The sequence below is a fragment of the Triticum urartu genome, chromosome 5, assembly GCF_003073215.2.
Source record: "Triticum urartu cultivar G1812 chromosome 5, Tu2.1, whole genome shotgun sequence".
NCBI classification, from domain to species: domain Eukaryota; kingdom Viridiplantae; phylum Streptophyta; class Magnoliopsida; order Poales; family Poaceae; genus Triticum; species Triticum urartu.
In genome coordinates this window covers 619,078,385-619,100,900 of record NC_053026.1, presented here as the reverse complement: position 1 = coordinate 619,100,900, position 22,516 = coordinate 619,078,385, and the positions used below count along the sequence as shown (strand labels likewise).

The following is a 22,516-nucleotide window of genomic DNA, read 5'->3' as shown; positions in this document are numbered from 1 at the left end:
GGTTATATCTCCAGCATGGTGCCCTCCATAAGCTTCGGAGTGACACTTGCATAGGATCTGTTCCTGTTCATGCTCTGGTACACAACGTCTAATAACACCATCTACTCCTTCTTTGTAAATATGTGGGTCATCCCAAAAGTAATGCCTCAAATCATAAAAGAACCTTTTCTTTTGCTGGTATGTGAAACTAGGTGGTATAAACTTAGCAAAAATGTAATTAGCATAATCAGCATACCATGGAGCAGTATGAGAAGCATTTATGACATTTAGTTGCTCATCAGGAAAGCTATCATCACTAGGTAGTGGGTCATCAAGCACATTTTCTAACCTAGACAAGTTGTCTGCAACGGGGTTCTCGGCTCCTTTTCTATCAACAATATGTAAATCAAATTCTTGTAGCAAGAGAACCCATCTAATAAGTCTAGGTTTAACATCTTTCTTTTCCATAAGATATTTAATAGCAGCATGATCAGTGTGAATAGTTACTTTAGAATCAACAATATAGGGTCTAAACTTATCACAAGCAAATACAACTACTAAGAATTCTTTTACAGTAGTAGCATAATTTCTTTGAGCATTGTCTAGAGTTTTACTAGCATATTGAATAACATTTAGTTTCTTATCAACTCTTTGTCCTAGAACAGCACCTACAGCATAATCACTAGCATCACACATAATTTCAAAGGGTAAATTCCAATCAGGTGGCTGAACGATAGGCGCAGAGATCAATGCTTTCTTAAGTATTTCAAATGCTTCTACACAATCATCATAAAAAACAAATGGTATATCTTTTTGTAATAAATTAGTCAGAGGGCGAGAGATTTTTGAGAAGTCCTTGGCGAACCTCCTATAAAAACTGGCATGACCAAGGAAACTTCTTATACCTTTGATGTCTTTGGGACATGGCATCTTTTCAATAGCATCAACCTTGGCTTTATCAACTTCAATACCTCTTTTAGAAACTTTATGCCCCAAGACAATACCTTCATTAACCATAAAGTGGCACTTTTCCCAATTCAAGACAAGATTAGTTTCTTCACATCTCTGCAAAACTCGATCAAGGTTTCTCAAGCAATCATCAAAAGAAGATCCATAGACGGAAAAGTCGTCCATGAAAACCTCACAAATCTTTTCACAAAAGTCAGAGAATATAGCCATCATGCATCTTTGAAAGGTAGCAGGTGCATTACATAAACCAAAAGGCATACGTCTATAAGAAAAAGTACCAAAATGGCATGTAAAAGTAGTCTTTAATTGATCTTTGGCTGACATAGGTATTTGATTGAAACCAGAATAACCATCTAGAAAGCAAAAATGTGTATGTTTGGATAATCTTTCTAGCATTTGATCGATAAAAGGTAAGGGGTAATGATCTTTTTAGTAGCCTTATTTAATTTGAGGAAATCAATTACCATCCTATAACCAGTAATAATTCTTTGAGGAATCAATTCATCTTTATCATTAGGAACAACAGTAATACCTCCCTTGTTAGGGACACAATGGACAGGACTTACCCACTGACTATCAGCAACAGGGTAAATTATACCTGCCTCAAGGAGCTTTAGTATCTCCTTTCTTACCACTTCTTTCATTTTAGGATTCAGACGGCGTTGATGATCACGAACTGGTTTAGCATCTTCTTCCAAATTAATTTTATGTTGGCATAGAGTGGGACTAATGCCCTTAAGATCATCAAGAGTATACCCAATTGCCTCACGGTCCTTCTTCAGAATTTTCAATAATCTCTCTTCTTCATGTTCTGAAAGGTTAGCACTAATAATAACAGGATATATCTTTTTCTCATCAAGATAAGCATATTTAAGAGTATCCGGTAACGGTTTAAGCTCAAACACGGGATCACCCTTGGGTGGAGGAGGATCTCCTAGGATTTCAATAGGTAAATTATGTTTTAGAATAGGTTCCTGTTTAAAGGATACGTCATCTAATTCCCTTCTTTCATTCATAAACATATCATTTTCATGGTCTGGTAAATATTGTTCTAAAGGATCACTAGGAGGTACGGCAATAGAAGCAAGACCAATAATTTCATCTTTACTAGGTAATTCTTCTTCACAGTGTTGTCTACTAAATTTAGAAAAATTAAATTCATGAGTCATATCATCTAAACCGACAGTAACAACATCCCTTTTGCAATCTATGGTAGCATTAACAGTATTTAAGAAGGGTCTACCAAATATAATGGGACAAAAACTATCTTGTGGGGAACCAAGAACAAGAAAATTAGCAGGATATTTAGTTTTCCCACACAAGACTTCAACATCTCTAACAATTCCCATTGGTGAAATAGTATCTCTATTAGCAAGTTTAATTTTGACATCAATATCTTCTAACTCAATAGGTGCAATGTCATGCATAATTTCGTTGTATAAGTCAATAGGTATTGCACTAGCACTAGCACCCATATCACATAAGCCATGATAACAATGATCTCCTATTTTAACAAAAATAACAAGCATACCTACCACAGGTCTAGGTTTATCTGCATCACGGGGTTTAGCAATTCTAGTAGTTTCATCCCAGAAATAAATAACATGCCCATCTATATTATCAGACAAGAGATCTTTAACAATAGCAATATTAGGTTCAACTTTAACTTGCTCAGGAGGTGTATATGTTTTAATATTACTTTTACGAACCACAGTTGAAGCTTTAGCATGATCCTTGATCCTAACAGGGAAAGGTGGTTTCTCAACATAAGTAGGAACAATAGGATCATTATAAGTAAAAGTCTTTTCTTCAACTTTAATATGTGCAGCTACTTTTACTTCTATGGGGGAATGATATTTAAACCACTTCTCCTTGGGGAGATCAACATAACCAGCAAAAGATTCACAGAAAGAAGCTACTATCTCAGAGTCAAGTCCATATTTAGTGCTAAATTTACGAAAAATATCGGTATCCATAAAAGATTTAACACAATCAAAACTAGGTATCATACCTGACTCCTTACCATTGTCGAGGTCCCAATCTTCGGAGTTGCATTTAACTCTTTCCAATAAATCCCATTTGAATTCAATAGTCTTCATCATAAAAGAGCCAGCACAAGAAGTATCAAGCATGGTGCGATTGTTATCAGAAAGCCGAGCATAAAATTTTTGAATAATCATTTCTCTTGAGAGCTCATGATTGGGGCATGAATATAACATTGATTTAAGCCTCCCCCAAACTTGAGCGATGCTTTCTTCTTTGTGAGGCCAAAAATTATATATATAATTGCGATCACGATGAACAAGATGCATAGGATAAAAATTTCGATGAAATTCCAATTTCAATCGTTTGTAGTTCCAAGACTCCATTTCAATTTCGATGCATCTCCCCTCAAAGATAAAGGGAAGACCTTCTTCTTAACAACATCTCCGGGTACACCTGCAAGCTTAAATAATCCACATATATCAAATGTTCATCAGGATGTTTTGTTCCATCTCCTAGAAAAGGATTAGCTAGCAGTTTTTCTATCATACCCGAAGGAACTTCAAAGCAAGCATTTTCATTTTCATATTCATTTTCAGAAGGTTCAGTAAGTTGAGGAGCAACTCTTTGCTCTACTGGTCGGGGTGAAGATACCCCGAACAAGCCTCTCAGAGGATTACCTTCCATAGTGACAAGTGACAGTAAATTTCAGCACACTATATAAATTTTTCCTTACCAAATTCCACCTACCAAACGCGCTTCAGTCCCCGGCAACGGCACCAGAAAAGAGTCTTGATGACCCATAAGTATAGGGGATCTATCGTAGTCATTTCGATAAGTAAGAGTGTCGAACCCAACAAGGAGCAGAAGGAAATGGTAAGCGGTTTCCAGCAAGGTATTCTCTGCAAGTACTGAAATAAGTGGTAACAGATAGTTTTGTGATAGGATAATTTGTGACGAGCAACAATTAACAAAAGTAAATAAAGTGCAGCAAGGTGGCCCAATCCTTTTGTAGCAAAGGACAAGCCTGGACAAACTCTTATATGATGTAAAGCGCTCCCGAGGACACATGGGAATATCGTCAAGCTAGTTTTCATCACGCTCATATGATTCGCGTTCGGTACTTTGATAATTTGGTATGTGGGTGGACCGGTGCTTGGGTCCTGCCCTTACTTGGACAAACATCCCACTTATGATTAACCTCTATTGCAAGCATCCGCAAATAAAACAAAAGTATTAAGGTAAACCTAACCATAGCTTGAAACATATGGATCCAATTCAGCCCCTTAGGAAGCAACGCATAAACTAGGGTTTCAGCTTCTGTCACTCTAGCAACCCATCAGCTACTTATTACTTCCCAATGCCTTCCTCTAGGCCCAAACAATGGTGAAGTGTCATGTAGTCAACGTTCACATAACACCAATAGAGGAGAGACAACATACATCTCATCAAAATATCGAACGAATACCAAATTCACATGACTACTAATAGCAAGACTTCTCCCATGTCCTCAGGAACAAAAGTAACTACTCACAAAGCATAAACATGTTCATAATCAGAGGGGTATTAATGTGCATATAGGATCTGAACATATGATCTTCCACCAATTAAATCAACTAGCATCAACTACAAGGAGCAATTAACACTACTAGCAACCTACTAGCACCAATCCCGGACTTGGAGACAAGAATTGGATACAAGAGATGAACTAGGGTTTTGAGATGAGATGATGCTGATGAAGATGTTGATGGAGATTGCCCTCTCCCGATGAGAGGAGCGTTGGTGATGACGATGGCGATGATTTCCCCCTCCGGGAGGGAAGTTTCCCCGGCAGAACAGCCCCGCCAGAACCCTAGATTGGCTCCGCCAAGGTTCCGCCTCATGGCGGTGGAGTTTCGTCCGAGAAGATGGCTTATGATTTTTTCCCATCGAAAGAGTCCATATAGCAGAAGATGGTCACCGGAGGGCCACCAGGGGGCCCACGAGGTAGGGGGCGCGCCCAGGGGGATAGGGCGCGCGCCCCACCCTCGTGGGCAGGGTGTGCCCCCCTGGTGAACTTCTTGCGCTCAATGTTTTTTATATATTTGGAAAAAATCATCCGTGAAATTTCAGGCTTTTGGAGCTGTGCAGAATAGGTCTCTAATATTTGCTCATTTTCCAGCCAGAATCCCATCTGCCGGCATTCTACCTCTTTATGTAAACCTTGTAAAATAAGAGAGAATAGGCATAAGTATTATGACATAATGTGTAATAACAACCCATAATGCAATAAATATTGATATAAAAGCATGATGCAAAATGGACGTATCATACACCCACATCAAGTATGTTCTTGACAGTGCTATGTTTTACTATGGCGCACGGGGTGGAGAGGTCAAGGACAAGAAGAAAAAGGACGACAGGCCCGCCTTCGGCCATAAGACCGACTTCTGCTGCATCCAGCAACCGAGTGATTCTATTAATGATGGATTCTATGTCCTACACCATATGCTGGAGTACAGACGGGATCACCAGAACCTTCGCATGTCACCTAGATCCGGCGATGCCCATATTCTGCAATGGGCAAAGAACTTAGGAGATATCGAGGATCATCGACTTCGAGCTGAGTTGTATCACATCGAGCGCGAACTTGCCCAAATCATCATGAAGGAGGTTGTTGAAAAAACAGGGATGTTCTACGAAGAAGGACAAATGTCGCGAGAAGATGTCCGAACACGCGTAGCCGCTCATCGTCTCGACCTGAAGCCTTTCACTAAGCTCGGGGACTATATCCCTGACTTGGATGGATGGCACGACATGGAGTGATTGTCGATATATGACAATGTGTCCGTTTAGTCCATACTATCTGTATGATGAAACTTTGAATTATGCACGACGAAACTTTATTTGTGATGTAATTAAACCGTCCTCCTCGACTAGCGAAGATCACTCTAGTTAGGGCATTTTGGGTACGATGAACTTTGTTATTTATGCTTATGATATGTTGCTTCTATTTTTGCCAAGTCTGTCTCTTTCTGTTGCTCAACTATATATGTTGCATATCATCGATTCATGTGACGATGCAGGTGTATAGATCATCGATGGAGAAGAAGTGCTATGCCAGGAGTATACGACGAGTGGCCGGAATGTCAGTCCCAAGTGTACCGGTTTTCCGGTTTCTGAGCGACAGCCAGTAGTTAGTTTAGGTTCATGCAAAGTGATAGCTCTTCTCGCGTATATCATTTTTTAGATGGATGACGATGTAGTTGCAAGTAATCAAGATTTGTATCGCTATTTTCAAGATGATGACGAGAGACCACTTTATGTTGGATGATGATTATGATGATGACATGATTTGATGAGACTATTTGTATGTGATGTCTACTACACAACCTTCTTCTTGTAGACGTTGTTGGGCCTCCAAGTGCAGAGGTATGTAGGACAGTAGAAAATTTTCCTCAAGTGGATGACCTAAGGTTTATCAATCCATAGGAGGCGTAGGATGAAGATGGTCTCTCTCAAGCAACCCTGCAACCAAATAACAAAGAGTCTCTTATGTCCCCAACACACCCAATACAATGGTAAATTGTATAGGTGCACTAGTTCGGTGAAGAGATGGTGATACAAGTGCAATATGGATAGTAGATAATGGTTTTTGTAATCTGAAAATATAAAAACAGCAAGGTAACTAAAGATAAAAGTGAGCACAAACGGTATTGCAATGCTAGGAAACAAGGCCTAGGGTTCATACTTTCACTAGTGCAAGTCCTCTGAAATAATAACATAATTGGATCTCATAACTATCCCTCAACATGCAACAAAGAGTCACTCCAATGTCACTAATAGCGGAGAACAAACGAAGAGATTATGGTAGGGTATGAAACCACCTCAAAGTTATTCTTTCCAATCAATCCATTGGGCTATTCCTATAAGTGTCACAAACAGCCCTAGAGTTCGTACTAGAATAACACCTTAAGACACAAATCAACCAAAATCCTAATGTCACCTAGATACTCCAATGTCACCTCAAGTATCCGTGGGTATGATTATACGATATGCATCACACAATTTCATATTCATCTATTCAACCAACACATAGAACCTCAAAGAGTGCCCCAAAGTTTCTACCGGAGAATCATGACGAAAACGTGTGCCAACCCATATGCATAGGTTCATGGGCGGAACCCGCAAGTTGATCACCAAAACATACATCAAGTGGATAACGTGATATCCCATTGTCACCACAGATACGCACGGCAAGACATACATCAAGTGTTCTCAAATCTTTAAAGACTCAATTTGATAAGATAACTTCAAAGGGGAAACTAAATCCACTACAAGAGAGTAGAGGGGGAGGAGAAACATAAGATCCAACTATAATAGCAAAGCTCGCGATACATCAAGATCGTGCCAAATCAAGAACACGAGAGAGAGAGAGAGATTAAACACATAGCTACTGGTACATACCCTCAACCCTGAGGGAGAACTACTCCCTCCTCGTCATGGAGAGCATCGGGATGATGAAGATGGCCACCGGAGAGGGATTGCCCCCTCCGGCAGGGTGCCGGAACGGGTCTAGATTGGTTTTTGGTGGCTACGGAGGCTTCTCGCAGCGGAACTCCCGATCTATTGTGCTCCCCGATCGTTTTAGGGTATATGGAAATATATAGGAGGAAGAAGTATGTCAGGGGGGCATGAGGGGCGCACGAGGGTGGAGGGCGCGCCCAGGGGGGTGGGCGCGCCCCCTGCCTCGTGGCTTCCTCGTTGCTTTCTTGACGTGGACTCCAAGTCTCCCGGGTTGCTTTCCTTCCAAAAATAAGTTCCATGAAGTTTCAGGTCAATTGGAGTCCGTTTGATTTTCCTTTTCTGCGATACTCTAAAACAAGGTAAAAACAGAAAGTGGCACTGGGCTCTGGGTTAATAGGTTAGTCCCAAAAATCATATAAAGTAGCATATAAATGCATATAAAACATCCAAGGTTGATAATATAATAGCATGGAACAATCAAAAATTATAGATATGTTGGAGACGTATCAGCATCCCCAAGCTTAATTACTGCTCGTCCTCGAGTAGGTAAACGATAAAAACAGAATTTTTGATGTGGAATGCTACCTAACATATTTCTCTAAGTAATTCTTCTTTATTGTGGAAAGAATATTCAGATCCATAAGATTCAAGACAAAAGCTTAATATTGACATAGAAACAATAATACTTCAAGCATACTAACTAAGCAATCATGTCTTCTCAAAATAACATGGCCAAAGAAAGTTCATCCCTACAAAATCATATAGTTTGGTCATGCTCCATTTTCGTCACACAAGAATGCTCTCATCATGCACAACCCCGATGACAAGCCAAGCAATTGTTTCATACTTTAGTAATCTCAAACTTTTTTCAACTTTCACGCAATACATGAGCGTGAGCCATGGATATAGCACTATGGGTGGAATAGAATATAATGAGGGGGTTGTGTGGAGAAGAAAAAAAAGGAGAAAGTCTCACATCGACGTGGCTAATCAATGGGCTATGGAGATCCCCATCAATTGATGTCAATGCCAGGAGTAGGGATTGCCATGCAATGGATGCACTAGAGCTATAAATGTACGAAATCTCAACAAAAGAAACTAAGTGGGTGTGCATCAAACTTGCTTGCTCACGAAGACCTAGGGCACTTGAGGAGGCCCATTGTTGGAATATACAAGCCAAGTTCTATAATGAAAATTTCCCACTAGTATATGAAAGTGACAACACAAGAGACTCTCTATCATAAAGATCATGGTGCTACTTTGAAGCACAAGTGTGGAAAAAGGATAGTAGCATTGTCCCTTTTATTTTTTATTTTTTATTTGTCCTTTCCTTTTTTTATTTGGCCTTTCTTTTTTTGGGTCTTCCCTTTGGGGGGGGGGGGGACAATGCTCTATGAATGATGATCATCACACTTCTATTTACTTACAACTCAAGAATTACAACTCGATACTTAGAACAAGATATGACTCTATATGAATGCCTCCGGCGGTGTACCGGGATATGCAATGAACCAAGAGTGACATGTATGAAATAATTATGAACGGTGGCTTTGCCACAAATACTATGTCAACTACATGATCATGCTAAGCAATATGACAATGATGATGCGTGTCATAATAAATGGAACGGTGGAAAGTTGCATGGCAATATATCTCGGAATGGCTATGGAAATGCCATAATAGGTAGGTATGGTGGCTGTTTTGAGGAAGATATAAGGAGATTTATGTGTGACAGAGCGTATCATATCATGGGGTTTGGATGCGCCGGCGAAGTTTGCACCAACTCTCAATGTGAGAAAGGGCAATGCACGGTACCGAAGAGGCTAGCAATGATGGAAGGGTAAGAGTGCGTATAATCCATGGACTCAACATTAGTCATAAAGAACTCATATACTTATTGCCAAAATCTACAAGTCATCAAAAACCAAGCACTACGCGCATGCTCCTAGGGGGATAGATTGGTAGGAAAAGACCATCGCTCGTCCCCGACCGCCACTCATATGGAAGACAGTCAAATAACACCTCATGTTTCAAATTTGTTACACAACGTTTACCATACGTGCATGCTATAGGACTTGCAAACTTCAACACAAGTACTTATGAAATTCACAACTACTCAACTAGCATGACTTTGATATTATTACCTCCATATCTCAAAACCATCATCAAGCATCAAACTTCTCTTAGTATTCAAAACACTCATAGGAATTTTTTTACTAATCTTGAATACCTAGCATATTAGGATTATTTAAGAAAATTACCATGATATTTAAGACTCTAAAAATAATCTAAGTGAAGCATGAGAGATCAATAATTTCTATAAAACAAATCCACCACCGTGCTCTAAAAGATATAAGTGAAGTACTAGAGCAAATGACAAACTACTCCAAAAGATATAAGTGAAGATCAATGAGTAGTCGAATAATTATGCAACCATGTGAAGACTCTCTAACATTTAATAATTTAAGATCTTGGTATTTTATTCAAGAATCAAGCAAAAATAAATAAAATGAATTGGCGCTCCAAGCAAAACACATATCATGTGGTGAATAAAAATATAGCTCCAAGTAAAGTTACCGATGAACGAAGACGAAAGAGGGGATGCCTTCCGGGGCATCCCCAAGCTTAGGATCTTGGTTGTCCTTGAATATTACCTTGCGGTGCCTTGGGCATCCCCAAGCTTAGGCTCTTTCCACTCCTTATTCCATAGTCCATCGAATCTTTACCCAAAACTTGAAAACTTCACAACACAAAACTTAACAGAAAACTCGTAAGCTCCGTTAGTATAAGAAAATAAATCACCACCTTATGTACTGTTGTGAACTCATTATAAATTTATATTGGTGTAATATCTACTGTATTCCAACTTGTCTATGGTTCATACCCTCCGATACTACTCATAGATTCATCAAAATAAGCAAACAACACATCAAAAACAGAATCTGTCAAAAACAGAACAGTCTGTAGTAATCTGGACCAAACGTATACTTATGGAACTCATAAAATTCTCAAATAAATTGATGGACGTGAGTAATTTATCTATTAATCATCTTCAAAAATAATTAACTAAATATCACTCACCAATAAAAACTGGCAGCAATTCTCGTGAGCACTAAAGTTTCTGTTTTTTACAGCATGATCGCAAAGACTTTCCCCATGTCTTCCCAAAGGTTCTACTTGGCACAAACACCAATTAAACACATAAAAACACATATAAACATAGGCTAGATGAATTTTTTATTACTAAACAGGAACATAAAGCAAGGAACAAAAATAAAATTGGGTTGCCTCCCAACAAGCGCTATCGTTTAACGCCCCTAGCTAGGCATGATGATTTCAATGATGCTCACATAAAAGATTAGAATTGAAACATAAAGAGAGCATCATGAAGAATATGACTAGCACATTTAAGTCTAACCCTCTTCCCATGCATAGGGATTTTGTGAGCAAACAACTTATGGGAACAATAATCAACTTGCATAGGAAGGTAAAACAAGCATAACTTCAAAACTTTAAGCACATAGAGAGGAAACTTGATACTATTGCAATTCCTACAAGCATATATTACTCCCTCATAATAATTTTCAGTAGAATCATGAATGAATTCAACAATATAACCAGTACCTAAAGCATTCTTTTCATGATCTACAAGCATAGAAAATTTACTACTCTCCACATAAGCAAGATTCTTCTCATTCGGAATAGTGGAAGTATCATAAGAAACTCGAATACTATAATTGTTTCCACATTAAAAGAGTAATGTACAGAAAAAGGGTAATCATAATCATGACAAGTTTTATAAATATAACCATCACTACTTTTTATAGCATAAGTATCATCACAATAATCATCATAGGTAGGAGGCATGCTATCATCATTATAAATTTGCATATCAAAACTTGGGAGACTAAAAATATCGTATATAGCTTCCCCAAGCTTGGGACAAACATTAATTGCAGCAAATATATTCTCAAAAACATCATATTCATCAAACATAGCATCCCCAAGCTTGGGCCTTTTCATATCATAAGCATAATCACTCTCATCATTAATAGTATGGATAGCACCAATAGTATAGCAATTATCATATTCTTCCAAGCAAGTGCCAAAAAGATTTTCAAGATCATAAAAAGTATCATTATCTTCCACAATTATATTTTCATGAGGCACAATAGTAATATGAGCAGCATTATTTGTGAGAGATATCTTTTTACCTCTCTTCCTTTTTCTTTTCTTCTTCTTCACCACATCATGTGTGGGTTCAATCCTCTTTTTGGAGCTCCTTATTAATGAGATTGGTTGAATAAGAGGCTCCTCCTCGTTACCTGATTCATCATAAGAAATAATAGAAGGGTATTGGGAAGTCTCTTCCCTTTCGTTAGTATTCTCTTCATCCTCTATTTGTTTTGTTTTCTTTATGTAATTGGCAATATAAGGATTTTCAATGCAATTCACCGCACAATACATATAAATTTCCTCTAGATCAAATCCAAGAAGTTTATAACGGGCAAATTCTGGAAGATAGTTAGCTATACGTTTCATTTCTTCATAGCCCATAAGAAAACTAAGTTCATTATAATGTGCAAGGGAAATCAAGTCATCACAATTTTTGGACACGATTAGATCATGAAACAATTTGCATCAGATAGCTAAATGACCCTGTTCATTGCAAAGTCCACAAGTACGGCCAAGAAAATTTAAATTTTCAGTACAATCATCTAGCCTTTCTTGCAACAATTTAGTTTCTAAGTACTTATGCCTCTTGCAATATCTATCTTCCCTATTTGATGTGTACTTACAAACCAAATGCACTCCACAAAAATTGACATGTTTATAGGAGACATTTTCATCATAACTAGTGCAATCATCATTAGTACCATGGATATTCAAGGAGTTCATACTAACAACATTGCAATCATGCTCATCATTCAAATATTTAGTGCCAAACATTTTAATGCATTCTTCTTCTAACACTTTGGCACAATTTTCCTTTCCATCATACTTACGAAAGATATTAAAAAGATGAAGCGTATGAGGCAAACTTAATTCCACTTTTTTGTAATTTTCTTTTATAAATTAGACTAGTGCTAAAACAAGAAACAAAGAGACTTGATTGCAAGATCTAAATATATACCTTCAAGCACTCACCTCCCCGGCAACGGCCCCAGAAAAGAGCTTGATATCTACTACACAACCTTCTTCTTGTAGACGTTGTTGGGCCTCTAAGGCCTAGGGTTCATACTTTTACTAGTGCAAGTCCTCTCAACAATAATAAAATAATTGGATCACATAACTATCCCACAACATGCAACAAAGAGTCACTCCAAAGTCACTAATAGCGGAGAACAAACGAAGAGATTGTGGTAGGGTACGAAACCACCTCAAAGTTATTCTTTCCAATCAATCTGTTGGGCTATTCTTATAAGTGTCACAAACAGCCCTAGAGTTCGTACTAGAATAACACCTTAAGACACAAATCAACCAAAACCCTAATGTCACCTAGATACTCCAATGTCACCTCAAGTATCAGTGGGTACGATTATACGATATGCATCACACAATCTCAGATTCATCTATTCAACCAACACATAGAACCTCAAAGAGTGCCCCAAAGTTTCTACCGGAGAATCACGACGAAAACGTGTGCCAACCCATATGCATAGGTTCATGGGCGGAACCCGCAAGTTGATCACCAAAACATACATCAAGTGAATCACGTGATATCCCATTATCACCACAGATACGCACGGGAAGACATACATCAAGTGTTCTCAAATCTTTAAAGACTCAATCCGATAAGATAACTTCAAAGGGGAAACTCAATCCATCACAAGAGAGTAGAGGGGGAGGAGAAACATAAGATCCAACTATAATAACAAAGCTCGCGATACGTCAAGATCATGCCAAATCAAGAACACGAGAGAGAGAGAGAGATCAAACACATAGCTACGGGTACATACCCTCAACCCCGAGGGAGAACTACTCCCTCCTCGTCATGGAGAGCACCGGGATGATGAAGATTGCCACCGGAGAGGGATTGCCCCCTCCGACAGGGTGCCAGAACGGGTCTAGATTGGTTTTCGGTGGCTACGGAGGCTTCTGTCGGCGGAACTCCCGATCTATTGTGCTCCCCGGTCGTTTTAGGGTATATGGAGATATATAGGAGGAAGAAGTACGTCAAGGGGGCCACGAGGGTGGAGGGCGCGCCCAGGGGGGTGGGCGCGCCCCCTTGCCTCGTGGCTTCCTTGTTGCTTTCTTGACGTGGACTCCAAGTCTCCCGGGTTGCTTTCCTTCCAAAAATAAGTTCCGTGAAGTTTCAGGTCAATTGGACTCCGTTTGATTTTCCTTTTCTGCGATACTCTAAAACAAGGTAAAAACAGAAAGTGGCACTGGGCTCTGGTTTAATAGGTTAGTCCCAAAAATCATATAAAATAGCATATAAATGCATATAAAACATCCAAGGTTGATAATATAATAGCATGGAATAATCAAAAATTATAGATACGTTGGAGACATATCAGTATGTATATGCTATGATTACATTTGTATGTGTATCATATGTTAGAGATTATTGTATAAAGCCTATTCAAATACAAAAACAAAAATGCAGAAAAAAACTACTAAAATTAGCAGTAGCGAGTGGAGAAAAGTTAGCAGTAGCGCCACAGCAGCAGTAGCGCGTCCAGGCAAAGCGTGCTAGAGCTATTAGCAGTGGCGAGTTTCCACGAAGCGCGCTGCTGCTACACTTGTATAGCAGTAGCGCGGGTGTGCACGCACTACTGCTACGGGTTAGCTGTAGCGCGTCATTAGTAGCGTCGGTCCCTGCGCTACTGATATACCTAGAACCCGCGCTACTGCCAGCCTTTTCCCTAGTAGTGATAAAGATGCTCTAAAAGTGTCTCAGATGGTGTTTGTTGAGTTGGCATAGATCAAGATTAGGATTTTTCACCCCATGTATCGGAGAGGTATCTCTGGGCCCTCTCGGTAATGCACATCACTATAAGCCTTGCAAGCAATGTGACTAATGAGTTGGTTGCGGGATGATGCATTACGGAATGAGTAAAGAGACTTGCCGGTAACGAGATTGAACTAGGTATTGAGATACCGACGATCGAATCTCGGGCAAGTAACATACCGATGACAAAGGGAACAACATATGTTGTTATGCGGTTTGACCGATAAAGATCTTCATAGAATATGTAGGAACAAATATGAGCATCCAGGTTCCGCTATTGGTTATTGACCGGAAGTGAGTCTCGTTCATGTCTACATAGTTCTCGAATCCGTAGGGTCCGCGCACTTAACGTTTGATGACGATCGGTATTATGAGTTTATGTGTTTTGATGTACCAAAGGTAGTTCGGAGTCCCGGATGTGATCACAGACATGACGAGGAGTCTCGAAATGGTCGAGACATAAAGATCGATATATTGGAAGGCTATGTTTGGACATTGGAATGATTTTGGATGAGTTCGGGTATTTACCGGAGTACCAGGGGGTTACCGGAACCCCCCGGGGAGTCAATGGGCCTTATTGGGCCTTACTAGGAGAGAGGAGGAGGCGGCCAGGTGGAGGGCGCGCCCCCCAGCCCAATCCGAATTGGGTGGGGGTCACCCCCCCCCCTTTCCTTCCCTCTCTCTCCATGTTCCTTCTTCTCCTACTCCTACTAGGAAGGGGGGAAACCTAGTCCTACTGGGAGTAGGACTCCCCCCCTTGGGCCCGCCCTATGAGGGCCGGCCCTCCCCTCCTCCACTCCTTTATATACGGGGGAGGGGGCACCCATAGACACACAAGTTGATTGTTTAGCCGTGTGCGGTGCCCCCTCCACAGAATTCCACCTCGGTCATATCGTTGTAGTGCTTAGGCGAAGCTCTCCATCGGTAACTTCATCATCACCGTCATCAGGCTGTCGTGCTGACGAAACTCTCCCTCGGCCTCAACTGGATCAAGATTACGAGTGACGTCACTGAGCTGAACGTGTGCAGATCGCGGAGGTGTCGTGCGTTCGGTACTTGATCGGTTGGATCGCGAAGACGTTCGACTACATCAACCACGTTTCATAACGCTTCCGCTTTCGGTCTACGAGGGTACGTAGACATACTCTTACCCTCTCTTTGCTATGCATCACCTAGATGGATCTTGCGTGTGCGTAGGATTTTTTTTGAAATTACTGCGTGCCCCAACAGATGACAACACTCCTGTGGACTAATCGTGTGTCCTAGTTTTCTCAGGTGCACATTGTGTGGCCCAAGACGGTTAGGCCTTCCCTCCATGCGAAAAAGATCGAAGACGGAGTTTCCGATATTTTTTATTCCTTTGGTCGTAGGATATCCGTACTATTAAGAGGGAATCCACATCGGAAGGTATTGGGTGAATCACTACACGTACACATTCCTTGCACCCACCATATACCCTCCGTTCGAGGAGAGAGTGATTCCCAAAAGTCCTCTGTGACTGTGCAGTTTTTCTCATGGTGGTAGTACCTCTCTCTTGGGCGGTTGTACCGCTGGCATGCAGCTTCGGTCAAACCACCGCTCCAAGTACCGCTCAGGGGTGAACCCTTTTGTACCTGGTACAGTGGTAGACCAGTGGTGGAATGGAAGTTTCGGTTTGTCTTGACTAACCGGTACTACCGGTGTTCAGGGCGGTAGAACCGCCTGGAACTCCACCGCCCAGGGATTGCTGGTCCAACGGTAGCTCCGGCCCAACCACCGCTCTAACTACCCGTCTAGGGTGAAACCTTCTGGCTGTGAAGCGGTTGTCGAGCGGTGGTGGAACGGTACTTCCGGTGTATTCCGATATACCGGTACTACCGGTGGCCCCTTCGGAAGTACCGCCCTAGTGCCCGAGCAAGGGTTTCCCGCATTCACCAGTTGTACCAGTGATCTTTGCGGAAGTACAACTCCTATGGATTTCTGCGCATAACGGTTGGATCTGAGGGGACCCTATTTAAGGAGGTGCTTCTCCTATCGCCCACCTGACTTTTTCCTCTCTCTCTCCTCCAGTAATGCCTTTGAAGCTCTCTTGCCCGATCTCTCTCTCTAGCCACTCAAACTCGTTGATTTGCTAGGGATTGAAGGAGGAGACCTAGATCTACACTCTCACCAAAGGAAACTTGTTTCCCCCATACCCTCTTGTGTGGATTTTGTTACTCTTGGGTGCTTGGACACCCTAGACGGAAGAGGTCACTTCGGAGCCACATTCCATTGTGGTGAAGCTCCGGGGTTTCATTGGGAGCCTCCAATTAAGTTGTGGAGAGAGCCTCAACCTTGTTTATAAAGGTCCGGTTGCCGCCTTCAAGGGCACCAATAGTGGAATCACAACATCTCGCATTGTGCGAGGGCGTGAGGAGAATACGGTGGCCCTAGTGGCTTCTTGGGGAGCATTGTGCCTCCACACCGTTTCAGCGGAGACGTACTTCCCCTCAAAAGGGAAGAACTTCCGTAATGCATCCTCGTCTTCACCTGCTTCACTCTTGGTTATCTCGTACCTTTACTTGTGCAAGCTTATATTGTGTTGCATCTCCTGCTTGCTTGTGTGCTCGTTGTTGTTGCATCATATAGGTTGCTCATCTAGTTGCATATCTAGACAACCTACTTTGATGCAAAGTTTATGGTAAAGAATAGCTAAAAGTTGTTAGTTGCCTATTCACCCCCCCCCCCTGTAGTCAACTATATCGATCCTTTCAAACGTGCTTCAATGATATCTGGTGTTCAGGAGGCTTTGCAATGGGGAATCACCGCCGTGCAATTACACCATCAACGGTCGGGGTACAACATGGGATACTATCTTGCCGACGGTATCTAACCTAAGTGGGCGGCGTTTGTGAAGACCATATCCAAACCGCATGGCAATAAACAGAGCCACTTTGCAACCATGCATGAAGCGGCTGGGAAGGATGTAGAGAGGGCATTTGGTGTGCTTCAAACTCGTTGGGGAATTGTGCGGAGCACTGCAATGATGTGGGAATCAGAAACTTTATGACAACTGATGACATGTTGTGTTATTCTGCGCAATATAATTGTCAAGGATGAGGGTGATGCTGTAGCCCAAACCCATGATTTCAAAGCACCTGGAAAACAGGTTGAAATCCTGGAAAATCAAGATGCGGCTCAGCTTATGAACTTTTTACAGATGCATTAGAATTTTCGAGATCATCATGTGCACACGCAGCTACTCAATGATCATGTCGAGCACATGTGGACAACTAAGGAGTTAATGCTTGAGTTGTGCACTTAAAATAAATTTTATGTAACACTAGCTATGCTCTGTACCAACATTTACTATTTACGTGCGACATTGTCTTTTATAATCGACGTGTATGAATTTGCATGGATTTAAGAGTACGGATTTGAGATATGTGGATACCAGAGGAAAATATGAGAACTTGTCTGAATGCGCCCGCATGCATTTTCGGTCGCGTTCTCGAACATATAGGGGTCAAATTTATTAAGTCCGGCTGTAGATGCTCTTGGTACTTAGGAACCGAGTGAGTATAGTATAGCGAGGGCTAAGTCTGTCGGTTAAAACACTAGAGTACAATACTGGCGACACGAGTCAGCCTCACGCGCTTGGCCCGTTCCGGCCGTATTTGGATGGTCTGGCCAGGTGCTCTCTTCCGTCGCCACAGACGTAGCAAATGGCTGCAAATGTGCGCAACGTCCCACACCACGCCGGCTCCATTAACCTGATCGCGAGGAACAGTGACGTCTGGAGCACCGGTTAGGTGAGGCACGTGCTGGTGCTGGCTACAGCATTCAATATCATTTGCCCAGCGCCTCAAATTTCATTCGCAACTCCTTTGCACAGTCACCGGTCTGTACTGTACCTGGGAGTATAATGGAACAGCCAAACAGTGAAAAGGATGAGCACGAGCTCAGCCTTGACCTCACCCTCCGCGTGAGCTCGGCAGCTGAGGCGGAGCAGGGCGGCTTCTTCCTCTGCGTCTACTGCGACCGCAAGTTCCGCAGCTCGCAGGCGCTTGGTGGCCACCAGAACGCGCACAAGCACGAGCGCAGCCTCGTCCACCGCCGGCGGGAGATGGCCGCCGCCACGGGTGCACACGGGGCCGGAACGCGCGCGCATGCGGCGCAGGACGAGAGGCCCAGGTATGTTTCCGCCGGTGATTTCGTCGAGCCTTCCGCTGGGAAGGCGGGGAGGACGGAGGCAAGTCCGTGGAAGGTTGCTGCTGCTCCCATGACTGATGATGTGGACCTGTCGCTCAGGCTATGATCGATCTCTTCTTCTAGCTAGTTGAGTTTCTCTCATGGAATTCCGACCTGCGCGCGCGTCGCGCCGTATATTGGGCTCCTATTTCTTGTGTATTCTCCGATCAATCTGACTGAATGTACTTACCGAAATTTTCTTCAAATATATGTGTGCCGTCAAATATACTACTCTCTTCGTTCCATAATATAAGAGCTTTTTTTTTGTGGGTACCATAATATAAGAGCTTGACACTACACATTAGTGTACGAAATGGCTGTCCCTGTCTGTCCAGCGTCCTTTCATGTGTCAAAAATAGAAGTGAAGTAAAATAAAATAATGCAAAGCAAGGAATGCAGGTGCCTTTTAACGTTAATTGAAGTATATACATCTTGATGGATTCACAATAATCGCCCGGAATGGTACTTTGACTGACGTTTTCTGTTGTAGGCTCAGTTTGTGGTTGTTGAACTGTGTTGTGTAGTGTTTACTTTATAATCTGCCATAGGTAAATGGCCTTGAAACTAGAGGCAAGTTGGTTAAAACAAACAACAAAGTAAGCAAAATTATACGATTTTTTTTCAAAACTATGATATATTTTATAGCATTTTCGGAAACTATACCATGATTTGCTTAAAAATCAAAAGTAGTAGCCCGTCGGCCATCTCTAGGCCGAAGTAGGACTTTTCGGCCACAGGTTGGCCGAAGTAGAGTTTTCGGCCATCTCCTGGCCGTAGTATGACTTTTCGGCCACACATAGGCCGAAGTAGAACTTTTTGGTCAAGTCTTGGCCGAAATAGACTTTTTGGTCAAGTGTAGGCTGAAAAGTACTTTTTTGTCTCATGTAGGCCGAAGTTGCATGGCTCATACAATACACTGAAATGTATTTTCTCGCCACCCATTTCCTGCTAACCCCTTCCCGCCATATGTTCCCGCCACCCGTTTCCCGCCAATCCCTTCCCGCCTTATTTTCCCGCCAACCCTTTCCCGCCATACCGCAGTTAATCTTTCCCGCCATTTTCTCCTCTGTATCTATAAAACCCCCTTCAGGCGGAGGTGGATAAGCATTCCAGTGTAGTGTAGTCGAGATGTCCCATTATCCATTCGATCGTAGTTTTCACCCTGAGATGAGCAGCACTCTGCTGAGTCTAGCTACCGATTTCAGGATGGATAATAGGATAGTTCCATGGGACGAACTCACCGGTAGTGACACCATAATAAATGAGTTGGCTCACGAATTACGTAGGTCTGGGTGGCCTGAAAGGACCTATGAGGAGGTACATAAAGAACTTCTTAGGTTGCATGAAAGGTGGAAGAAGGTGGTGGAGCCGAAGAGTGAAACTTTCAGAAGGACTGCAGAAAAGCATCCATTTTTATGGACTGAGGAGAGCGAGGACGACGATGATATCTTCATGCCGCCACTTCCGGGTTCTGCATCGTCGAAGGGCAAGAGTTCTGCATCGTCCAAAGGAAAGAGTTCTGCATCCTCGAATGGCAAGAGTTCTGTATCGACCAAGGGCAAGAGTTCTGCATCGACGAAGGGCAAGAGGAGCGCATCGTCGAAGGGCAAGAGGGCTGCATCAACGGAGGATGACGATGATGACTTCATGTAGTATGTAAGATGTATTCCAGTTGTACCGTTTCATTCAGATGTATTTGCATTATTAGTTTGTATTGTATTATTGTAGGGCATTATGTTCTATCTGAATTTCATTTTGTAGTATGTAAGATGTATTGCACAAGTTCAGCCGCACCGTTTAATTCAGATGTACTTGTATCTTAATTATCAGTTATAGTCTATTTGGAAATGTAACTGGAATAAGAATGCGAATTAATAGTAATATGTCTCTCGCATACATAAAACAATATATGTCTCCTGATCACATAGAAGCAAGTGCGATAGTAACACATACATGAAGCATGTCTCATACATAAATACTGACACACAGCTACGAATAGTCTGAAACTAACATAGATAATGAGTCATACATAGATAGATAAGCATATCACTGCGGGGGACGACGACGAGTCTGGGTCTTCCTCGGGCGAGGACCGGAAGGCGATAAGTGCTGAGGTGGTGGACGAGGCTCGCGATAACCACGACCATAGTTAACCTCGTCTGTCACGGTCTGTGTCTCCTGCGTCGGTGGTGGTGGTGGAGTGTGAAACACTGTCTGCGAGAAGCCATAAATGTTTGTAGCTTGGTCATCATCCCCGCGGTCGCCCTCAAAGTACGAAGCACCACCACTAAGGATCGGTGACTGCTCTGAATGCATGAACGGTTGCGACTGGTTGCCTCCTGCGGTAAAGTAAAATTGATACAAATGCATGAACGAAGCACCACCAGTAAGCATCAGTGACTGCTGAGAATGCAAGAACGATTACTACACTGTTCAAAAGAATGTAGTGAGTAGTGTTACCTAGATTCGTCTGCTGATGCCAGTAAGTGCTCCCTAACTGTGAAGGAGGTGGCTCATGCCAGGAAGAGCTCCCTAGCTGTGAAGGAGGTGGCTCATGCCAGGAAGAGCTCCCTGGCTGTGAAGGAGGTGGCTCATGCCAGGAGGATCTCCCTGGCTGTGAAGGAGGTGGCTCATGCCAGGAAGAGCTCCCTGGCTGTGAAGGAGGTGGTGAAGGAAATATGCCCTAGAGGCAATAATAAAGTTATTATTTATTTCCTTATATCATGATAAATGTTTATCATTCATGCTAGAATTGTATTAACCGGAAACATAATACATGTGTGAATACATAGACAAACAGAGTGTCACTAGTATGCCTCTACTAGACTAGCTCGTTAATCAAAGATGGTTATGTTTCCTAACCATGAACAAAGAGTTATTATTTGATTAACAGGGTCACATCATTAGTTGAATGATCTGATTGACATGACCCATTCCATTAACTTAGCACCCGATCGTTTAGTATGTTGCTATTGCTTTCTTCATGACTTATACATGTTCCTATGACTATGAGATTATGCAACTCCCGTTTGCCGGAGGAACACTTTGGGTGCTACCAAACGTCACAACGTAACTGGGTGATTATAAAGGAGTACTACAGGTGTCTCCAAAGGTAGATGTTGGGTTGGCGTATTTCGAGATTAGGATTTATCACTCCGATTGTCGGAGAGGTATCTCTGGGCCCTCTCGGTAATGCACATCACATAAGCCTTGCAAGCATTGCAACTAATGAGTTAGTTGCGGGATGATGTATTACGGAACGAGTAAAGAGACTTGCCAGTAACGAGATTGAACTAGATATTGGATACCGACGATCGAATCTCGGGCAAGTAACATACCGATGACAAAGGGAGCAACGTATGTTGTTATGCGGTCTGATCGATAAAAGATCTTCGTAGAATATGTAGGAACCAATATGGGCATCCAGGTCCTGCTATTGGTTATTTGACCAGAGATGTGTCTCAGTCATGTCTACATTGTTCTCGAACCGTAGGGTCCGCACGCTTAACGTTACGATGACAGTTATTATGAGTTTATGCATTTTGATGTACCGAAGGTTGTTCGGAGTCCCGGATGTGATCACGGACATGACGAGGAGTCTCGAAATGGTCGAGACATAAAGATTGATATATTGGAAGCCTATGTTTGGACATCGGAAGTGTTCCGGGTGAAATCAGGATTTTACCGGATTACCGGGAGGTTACCGGAACCCCCCGGGAGTCATATGGGCCTTATTGGGCTTTAGTGGAAAGGTGAAAGGGGCTGCCCATAGTGGGCTGCGCGCCTCCCCCCCTCCCCTAGTCCTATTAGGACTAGGAGAGGTGGCCGGCCACCTCTCTCTCTATCTCTTTCCCCCTTGGGAGTCCTATTTGGAATAGGATTGGGGGGAGTCCTACTCCCGGTAGGAGTAGGACT

At 42.2% G+C, this 22,516-nt stretch overlaps 1 protein-coding gene across 1 annotated transcript; it reads left to right on the top strand.

Moving 5' to 3' along the window:
* The first annotated feature begins 18,200 nt into the window (after nucleotides 1-18,200).
* Nucleotides 18,201-18,829, top strand: LOC125506322 (zinc finger protein 3-like). Its single transcript, XM_048671167.1, has one exon. It carries the CDS (start codon nucleotides 18,276-18,278, stop codon nucleotides 18,666-18,668), a length of 393 nt encoding a protein of 130 aa, XP_048527124.1. The 5' UTR covers nucleotides 18,201-18,275; the 3' UTR covers nucleotides 18,669-18,829.
* The last annotated feature ends 3,687 nt before the right edge of the window (nucleotides 18,830-22,516 follow it).